General features: G+C 53.6%; 1 protein-coding gene across 1 annotated transcript in view; it reads left to right on the forward strand.

Moving 5' to 3' along the window:
• Positions 1–8,304, forward strand: part of TRIOBP (TRIO and F-actin binding protein) — a 57,174-nt gene extending 48,870 nt beyond the window's left edge. The window contains 7 exon segments of the mRNA XM_065943655.1: positions 768–915; positions 2,615–2,717; positions 3,514–3,673; positions 3,750–3,863; positions 4,856–4,942; positions 5,772–5,935; positions 7,606–8,304. Of these exon segments, the coding sequence (XP_065799727.1) occupies positions 768–915; positions 2,615–2,717; positions 3,514–3,673; positions 3,750–3,863; positions 4,856–4,942; positions 5,772–5,933 (774 nt within the window). The 3' untranslated portion in view covers positions 5,934–5,935; positions 7,606–8,304.
• Positions 8,305–8,887: the final 583 nt, after the last annotated feature.

Below are 8,887 nucleotides of genomic sequence, written 5' to 3' on the forward strand. Positions count from 1 at the left end.
TAAAGGGTCATTAAAATTTGATGACGCCACCAAACTGCCCTCCACACACCCGGTTGCAGCTGACTCTCTCAGCAGTGGGTATTATCAGTCATTTAAAAACTTGCCGGTCTTGTCTCCACAGCCCCATTTTGTGCTAAGTCATCAATTTCAGTTTGCTTACTCAGCATCTGCCACAAGTCAGGCCTGGCCTAGACCCCAGGGACTCTGAGCTATATCAGATCTTCTTTGTTTGGGGGTGAAATTTATAATCTGGCAGAAGCAGAGCCTTTAAAAGCAAGGAAGAGGCTGACCAGTGTCAGAGCTCGGAGGATATTTAAGCCAGGCTACAGGCCAAGTGGATTACCCAGGAAGGGAAAGTTGTAAAAGAATGTTCCAGGCAGTGGGAATAACATGAACTAAAGCTCAGAGGTGTGAACATGCCATGAGCTGTTTTGTTTTGTTCTTTTTTAAATAACTGTGATGTTCCTTGGTTGGGGAGGGCTTAGGTGGAGACCATCAGGGTTGGCAGACACTGGAGCAGGGACTTGCTCTGTGGGATGGGAAGCCCAGAAGGGTTTGAAGCTGGGGGAGGTCTTCAGACAGGCTGGGGGTTGTGGGTGGCAGGGAGCAGGGGCAGATACAGGCTGATGATGCCAGGGTCTTGGGGGGGAGGCAGTGAAACCTGGACCAGGGTAGGCCTGCCCCCGAGGCTTCTTGCCTCAGGCTGGGAAAGGGGCATCGCCCAGGCCATGGGGGCAGCCCGTGACAGCCTGGCCTCCCACCTGCAGGAGGCATGCGAGCGCAGCCTGGCAGAGATGGAGTCTTCGCACCAGCAGGTGATGCAGGAGCTACAGCGGCACCACGAGCGGGAACTACAGCGGCTGCAACAGGAGAAGGAGTGGCTCCTGGCTGAGGAGACGGCGGCCACGGCCTCGGGTGAGGACCCCGGGCAGGAACGACACAGCATGGCCTGGCCCCATGACCCTCCCAAGCTCTGGCTCCTCCTGACTGGAGGTCTTTAAATAAGAGATGAGGGTCTGGTGCCAGACTTGGGGTGGGGAGTCAGGAGCTCCTAGATATGGCCTCTAACCCTACTTGCAAAGGGGAAACCGAGGCAGTAATAGATTTCCCCTTACATACAGACCATGGGTTAGTGTTAGAGTCGTCTCTCTCAGGGGCCTGTGGCTTGGAGGCCCACGTCAAGCCACATACACACACACACTGAGCTGCAATTCCACAGCCAAAAATCCATGCCATGTACTGCAGAGAGACTGGTCAGCGACAGACTCTGCTCTCATATGAGTGCCGTCTCACTGGGCCAGTGGGCTGGACCCAGGGGAGAGCAAGGAAAGGTGTGAGCATTTAACCAAACCCTGTTACACACATGAGCAACCTTAGCCCTTGCAGTGCGCCAGGAAGTGAACCCATTTCACAGATGAGGAAACTGGGGCTCAGAAGGTAGCAACTTATCCCAGATGACATAGCTTGGAGGTATCAGAAGATGGAGCTGGAGCGCAGAGCACTCTGACTACAAAGCCCTTCCCTCTGCTCTTCCAAATCGGGAATAGGTATACCCAAGATTCTGGCCAGCTCTCCCTCTCTGTCCTCTGCAGACCTGCTGTGTGTGTCTGGCACAGCCTAGACACTTCCCTGGGGTTTGCAGAATAATAGAAAGAGGTCACGTGATTTGGAACTTGCCACCTGCCAGTGTTCAAGCACTCAAACTGAAGGCCCCTCGCCCCAAACCCTGGGGTCAATGTGTTTTGCATTTTAGGATGATAACCCAGGATATCCTCCCCCAGCAGGGTCTGGGTTTCACCCTGAAATCTAGCACTAAGATTTTGCAGTGAAATTTCTGGGTTGCTCTTAAGTGGGATAATAATGACCAGAAATAGCCTTGGGTCTGTTCAGGTTGGGGATTGCACCAAGAGAGTTATGAAACACTTTCAGTGTTCAGAGCTTTTGGATTTTGGAATTATGGATAAGACTATGAATGAGGACTTGTTTAATCCTCACAACAACACCGTGTGAGTGTGAAAAGAGACTCAGTCCTTGGGGGCTTGCAGACTGAAAATAAACCAGTGGGGACCAGTGTCTGAGTACTGCCTCTGTACCAGGCATTGTTCTGTTCTGCATGCTCTATGCACATCTCCCAGTAACCCAAGAGAAAAGGCATTTTTGTTATCCCTGTTTTCTAGATAAGGATTCAAGGCCCAGAGGGGTTAGGTCCCTTGCACAAAGTCACACAGATTTGTACCAGCCACAGAGCCAGTGTTCTTGACTACTTGGCTGGGCCAGGCAGATGGACCTTGTTAAAGAACCTCCCAGGCTCTGCAGGGAGGACTGTGTGGAGTCTTATCCAGAAATCATGAATAAAAAGAGGTACTGGTGGTCAGACACTGAGGTGTCTCCGCAGCAGAGTCCTTCAGACAGATTCTGTCATCCTCCCGTGGTAGACAGGCTCAGAGAGGTTGAGCAGCTTACCCAAAGCCACTCAGTCCATGACACAGCCCAGCCCAGTGCTCTTTACTTACCATTCTCTGCTCCTGTCTCCATGCGGAGTCCCAGAGGAAGTGGAACTCAATGCTTGTGACCCCTCCCCAATCTCCCTTCTACCTCTCTGCCCTGCTTCCAGCCATTGAAGCCATGAAGAAAGCCTACCAGGAGGAGCTGAGCCGGGAGCTGAACAAGACACGAACTCTCCAGCAGGGTCCAGACGGCCTCCGGAAGCAGCACCAGTAAGAGGGCGATGGGGCCCTGCAGCCTGGGGGCAGGGGCCCCCTCTGAGCCAGGGGACACAGCTGTCCACCCTGCTGGTTATGAGTGAGGGACCTGTGCTGAGACCCCTGGGCAGGGGTCCATGTCTGTTTGCCCCCAGTTGAGATTCCTGTTCCAGTCATGTGTCACAGGGAACAGATGCAGTAGGACCCCCCACACCAGTGCACACAACTGTTCTCAGGCCCCTTCTTGTCTATACAATCTCAGTCTCCACCCTCTCTTCTCCTCTTTAGTGTCCGCTAGAGCTGGGCTTAGGGTCTTCCCTGGTGGCTCAGATAGTAAAGAATCTGCCTGCAATACTGGAGACCTATGTTTAGTTCTTGGGTCAGGAAGATCTCCTGGGGGAGGGCATGGCAACCCATTCCAGTATTCTTGCCTGGAGAATCCCATGGACAGAGAAGCCCGGCAGGCTACAGTCTGTGGGGTCGACAAGAGTTGCCCACGACTGAGTGACTAATACACACACAGAGCGGTGCTCCAGTAGAAGCCTGTAGGTGTCCCTCCCTGTCAGAGCACACTCTGGAATGCTGGGGCTACGGAGGCGTTAAGAGATGGGCTCCTCCAACCCACCCCCCTCACAGAGGAGGTGCCTGCAACCCAGAGAGGCTGACACCAGTTCACAGCCCCACAGTGGGCCGAAGGCAAAACTAGGGCAAGAATCAGGAGTCCTGAACTGCTTCAAGTCTGCATGACCTGACCCGGCTTGGCCCGAGGGCCAGAGAACCCGGGCCATCCTCCCCGACTCTATCCTGGCAGGTCAGACGTGGAGGCGCTGAAGCGGGAGCTGCAGGTGCTATCAGAGCAGTACTCGCAGAAGTGCCTGGAGATCGGGGCCCTGACGCGGCAGGCCGAGGAGCGCGAGCACACACTGAGGCGCTGCCAGCAGGAGGGCCAGGAGCTGCTGCGCCACAACCAGGTGGGCCTTGGCCCCCCCCCCGGGGATGGGGGCGGGCATCCCAGCACCCCCGCACTGACCATCCCACCCCTTCCAGGAGCTGCACACCCGCCTGTCCGAGGAGATTGACCGGCTTCGCAGTTTCATCGCCTCTCAGGGGACGGGCAACAGCTGTGGTCGCAGCAGCGAGCGGAGCTCCTGTGAGCTGGAGGTGCGCCTGCACCCCCCACCCCGTGCCAGGCCTCCTAGCTGGGGCGTGGGGCCTGAGCCTGGGGAGGGTACCTGGACAGGCTGGGCCTGCCCTGCAGTGGGGAGAGGGCAGGGCAGCTTGGAAGGAGGCCTGCTGTGCACCCAGCACTCCTGGGCCAGCTGGGTGAAAGCTCTCCACCTGAGTCCTACCACCTACCTGCTGTGTGACCGTGGCAAGTCACCTCCCCTTTCTGAGTCCTAGTGGCTCATCTGTAAAATGGAGCTAGCCCCTCCCTTATTGAGAAAAGCCAGAATGAGAAAATGTATGTGTGATCCCAGGATCACCCTCGTCTTTGGTTGTATTTAACAAAAATTTGTACACAGCTTTACTCTCCACCTGGCATTTCTATAAGCCCTTATATCTGCTAAATCATTGAAGCTTCTGGCAGTTTTATGAAAAAGATGCTGTTGCTGTCCCCATTTTACAGTTGAGAAAACTGATACACAGGAAGTTCAAGTACCTTGCCCAGGGTCACGTGGCTTGTCAGTGTGGGAGCTGGGATTTGAACCAGGCAGCCTGGCTCCAGAGTCTTAGTCTTTTAAGTCTCCCTCGCCCTGGCTCAACCTGTCTCCTTCTCAATCAGGTCAAAATAGTACCTGCTCATCAGGGTTTGTGGAGGGGTTAATGAGGAAGCCCAGCCCTCTCTGGCTCACAGTAAGGCCACACTGTGGCTTCTTTTCATGATCTTCGCCCTCAAGTTGAGGGCCTGGTGCTGTGTTGTGATCAACAGCGGGGGTGACCATAAGATATCCACTCACATGATACAGATGGGCTGAGAGAGCAAGCAGAAATCAGAGAGGGCTTCCTGGAGGAGTCTTCCCCCAGGGACCCTGGTGCAGGTCGGGAGTTGCCTTCTAGGGGCCCAGAGCAGAGAGAAGCCAGGCTTTGGGTTGCGGTGGGCCAGGGTAGCTCTGAACTCTGGCCCCAGGTCAGCCTGGAACCTGTGACCTCAGGTGCTGCTGCGAGTGAAGGAGAACGAGTTGCAGTATCTGAAGAAGGAGGTGCAGTGCCTCCGAGATGAGCTCCAGATGATGCAGAAGGTGAGTCCCGGCCAGCTGAGGTGGGATGGCAGAGGGGTGGGGAGCCCCTGGATCCAGCTGTGCCCCCATCCTGTGAGTACCTGTTCTGTGCCGGCCACTCCTGGCCTCATCAGGCCCTCCCCGTGCCTCCCCCATGTAGGGGTCAGTATTCCCATTTACAGACAAAGAAAGTGAGGCTAAGAAAGGGTAAGTGATTTGCTCCAGGCCACCCTTGTTTTCATTGGGTTGGCCCAAAAGTTCTTTTGGGTTTTTCCATAACATCTTACGGAAGGCACCTGAATGAACTTTTTGGCCAGCCCAGTATTTAATCAGAAAATATTTATTAGTACCTACTACGTGCTCAGCACTATACTGGGTGCTGGGTGACTCACTGTGGACAAGATCAAAATGCCTGTTCTTGTGGAGTATGCATTCCAGTGTGGAGTATGCGTTCCCAGAAACCTGTGTTTCTGGGAGCTGGGGGGCTGAGATTTGGGGCCCGGTCTGACCCACCCTTGGTGCCGTGTTCATGTGTCTTTGACAACCCTTTGTGTGTTGGTGGTCCTGGGAGATTCCTGGAAGGGGCCCAAGCCCTGGGCCAGGCTGACCTGCGCTCCCAGCCACTCACTTGAGTGTGTGGCCATGGACAGAAGTTTCACCACTCTGAACCTCGGCTCTCATCTTGAATGGGATGAAAATGATGCCGAAACTTGTGTCACTGGGTGGAGCGGGGGAGCCTTCTGGGGAGGCCACCTAGGGGGGCTTGGAGAGGCCTGGCTGTTTGTGCCGGCAGGTGGGCGGGGCCAGGAGGGAGGACTCCCTGCCCTTACAGTGCCTCCCCGGCCCCCAGGACAAGCGCTTCACCTCGGGAAAGTACCAGGACGTGTACGTGGAGCTGAACCACATCAAGACGCGGTCAGAGCGGGAGATTGAGCAGCTGAAAGAGCACCTGCGCCTCGCCATGGCTGCCCTGCAGGAGAAGGAGGCTGTGCGCAACAGCCTGGCCGAGTAGAGGTGGGCGCTGCGGGGTGGGTGCTGCAGGGCGGGCAGGGGGAGGCCGTCATGGGCGCCAGGCCTGGAGGTGTGACCTTAAGGCTCACCTGCACCTGAAAACCCGCGCCACCCCCTGGCCCGGGGCACTTCCTTCTCCCAGCCTCCGTTCCCCTGTCTGGGTGGGGGGACAGTGACACTGGCAACTTGGGGCTGTCCCCGGGATCTGTCAGACTCACCCAGAGGCTGCTCTGTGACCTGGAGCACATTTTCTTCAGAGGTGGGCCAGCCAGTAAGTCTGTGATTATCGGCCCTGTCCCTGCATTGTGACAGTGGGAGCTTCTTAACACGGAGCTGCAGCTGCAGCCCTACACCATCCACGCCCCTCCTCAGGGCCGGCAGTGCCCTTGCTGATCAGCCTGGGCTTGGGTGGCAGATCTGGTGTGGGTGTGCCTACCTCCTCATCAGACCCAGAAACACAGCTCCCTCGTGTGTGTGTTAATCACCCACAGGTTCCTTCCTCTGAGCTTCAAGCCCCAGACATCACTGGAGGCTGTGTTCTGTCCCAGAAAACAAACTTATGGTTACTTAGTCTCACAGTCGTCCCTGACTTAGCAGGGTCTGAGACTTTTTTTTTTGTTGCATTGAGTCTTAGTTATAGCATGTCGGATCTAGTTCCCTGACCAGGGATTGAACCCAGGCTCCCTCCATTGGGAGCACAGACTCTTAGCCACTGGACCACCTGGGAAATCCCTCTGAGCTATTTTTATGATGCCTTTCCTCTTGCCCTATCTACCTGGAGCTTCCTCTTTCTAACACGTCCTTGGGGACTCCTAAGGCACTCGGGAGAGGCCACCCTGCGGGCCAGGCGTGGGAAGAAGCCTGGAGGAGCAGGTCTGGCCTAGCCTTTGGGGTCGAGAGGCTTTAGAAGGATCTGCTGGTCACACTTCCCTGGCCTTAGCCAGATTCCCTTGCTCTATTTATTAAATTGAAATGCAGTTTATTTACAGTGTTTACAGTGTTACAATTTACCACGTTGTTTTAGTTTCTGGTGTATAGCAGAGTGATGCAGTTATATATACTGGGTTGGCCGAAAAGTTAGCATTTTTCTATAAGGTGTTATGGAACGAACTTTTTGGCCGACCCAATAGAAATACAGATATGTTCTTTTTCAGAATTTTTTTCATTATATTTTATTATAAGATATTGAATATAGTTTCCTGTGCTATACAGTAGAACATTATTATTTATCTATTTCATATATAATAGTTTATATCTGCTAATCCCAAACTCCTAATTTATTCTTCGCCCACCCCCACTTTCCACTTCGGTAACCATAAGTTTGTTTTCTGTGTCTGTGAGTCTGTTTCTGTTTTGTAAATAAATTCATTTGTATCTCTTTTAGATTCCACATACAAGTGATATCATGTGATATTAGTCTTTCTCTATCTGACTTATTCCACTTAGTATGATAATCTCTGGGCACATCCATGTTGCTGCAAATGGCATTATTTCATTATTTTTTATGGCTGAGTGATATTCCATTGTATTAATACATGTATACTTTATCCATTCACCTGTTGAAGGACACTTGGGTTGCCTCCATGTCTTGGCTATTGTAAATAGTGTTGCTGAGAACATTGGGGTGCATGTTTTTTTCCTAATTCACAGACTCCCCCACTCTTGTCTTCTAGGTCCTCGTGGTCCAGCCCACTGCAGACCCCCCAGTCCAAGGAGACCAATCGCCTTCCTTCCCTGCTGGACGGACATCAGAAGCCAAGCTTTCTCCCCACCCTCTGTGGGCTCACACCCACGTGCACTCACACCCACCACACACATGCACACACACACACACATACACAGCAACACACACACATACACATGTACACTCTCTGCGTATCTGAGCGCGCCCCTAGCACTGGGTCTTACCTTGCACCTTCTTCAGGATTTTATATGTGAAGAGATTTTTATATAGATTTTTTTTTCCTCCAAAAACACTTTATACTTTTTAAAAAGCAATTCCTGGTGGCACGTGCCTCCAGCACCAGCCCCCACTCTGTCTCCAGCCACTGCTTGGGCTTCTGGGCCCGTCTCCCCGTCCGGAGTCTAGTGGAGGGCCAGCAGTAGCTGTGGCAGGGTGGACTCGGTGGGAGAGGCAGGGAGCCGGCCACCCTCTTCCTACCCTACCTCCCACTAACTACTCCCTGCCCTGGGGGGACCCACTCCCTGGGACTCTGGACAGAGGGACAGATGGACAGAGGGAGCCGGTAGCTGTCCCCACAGCCCCGCCCCTCCACTGAGGGGGTGCCGGGCATGGATCTGTGGGAGCCGCACCATGCAGGTTTTTCTCTCCTGCTCCATGAGCCTTCTTAACTTAATAAAATGTTCTGGCAGCTCTGCTGTCCTGGATGGCCTATACAGGGTGGGTGGCAGAGATTGGGGTTTCTTTTTTTTTTTAAATTAGAGGATTATTACTTTACAATATTGTGATGGTTTCTGCCATATATCATCATGAATCAGCCATAGGTACATGGGGATATATAGGTATATCTATCCTATATGTAGTCCGCCAGACTCCTCCATCCATGGGATTCTCTAGGCAAGAATACTGGAGTGGGTTGCCATGCCCTCCTCCGGGGGATCTTCTTGATCCAGGTATTGAACCCTTGTCTCTTACATCTCCTGCATTGGCAGGCGGGTTCTTTACTCCTAGCACTACCTGGGAAGCCCATGTAGGCATATATATATAGAGAGAGAGAGGCATCCCATAGGTCCCCTCCCTCTTGAACCCCCCTCCCACCTTCCTCCCCATCCCACCCCTCTAGGTTGTCCCAGAGCACCAGCTTTGGGTTCCTTGCATCATACAGAAGATTGTCTCTATGGTCGAGGTTTCTTAAAGTGGCTTCACCACCCACACCCTCCAGCAAGCCACCCTTCCTGAAGGAGCGGCATGTGGGCTTTGAGGGTGGGGTTGAG

Source organism: Muntiacus reevesi, chromosome 1 (genome assembly GCF_963930625.1).
Source record: "Muntiacus reevesi chromosome 1, mMunRee1.1, whole genome shotgun sequence".
NCBI classification, from domain to species: Eukaryota; Metazoa; Chordata; class Mammalia; order Artiodactyla; family Cervidae; genus Muntiacus; species Muntiacus reevesi.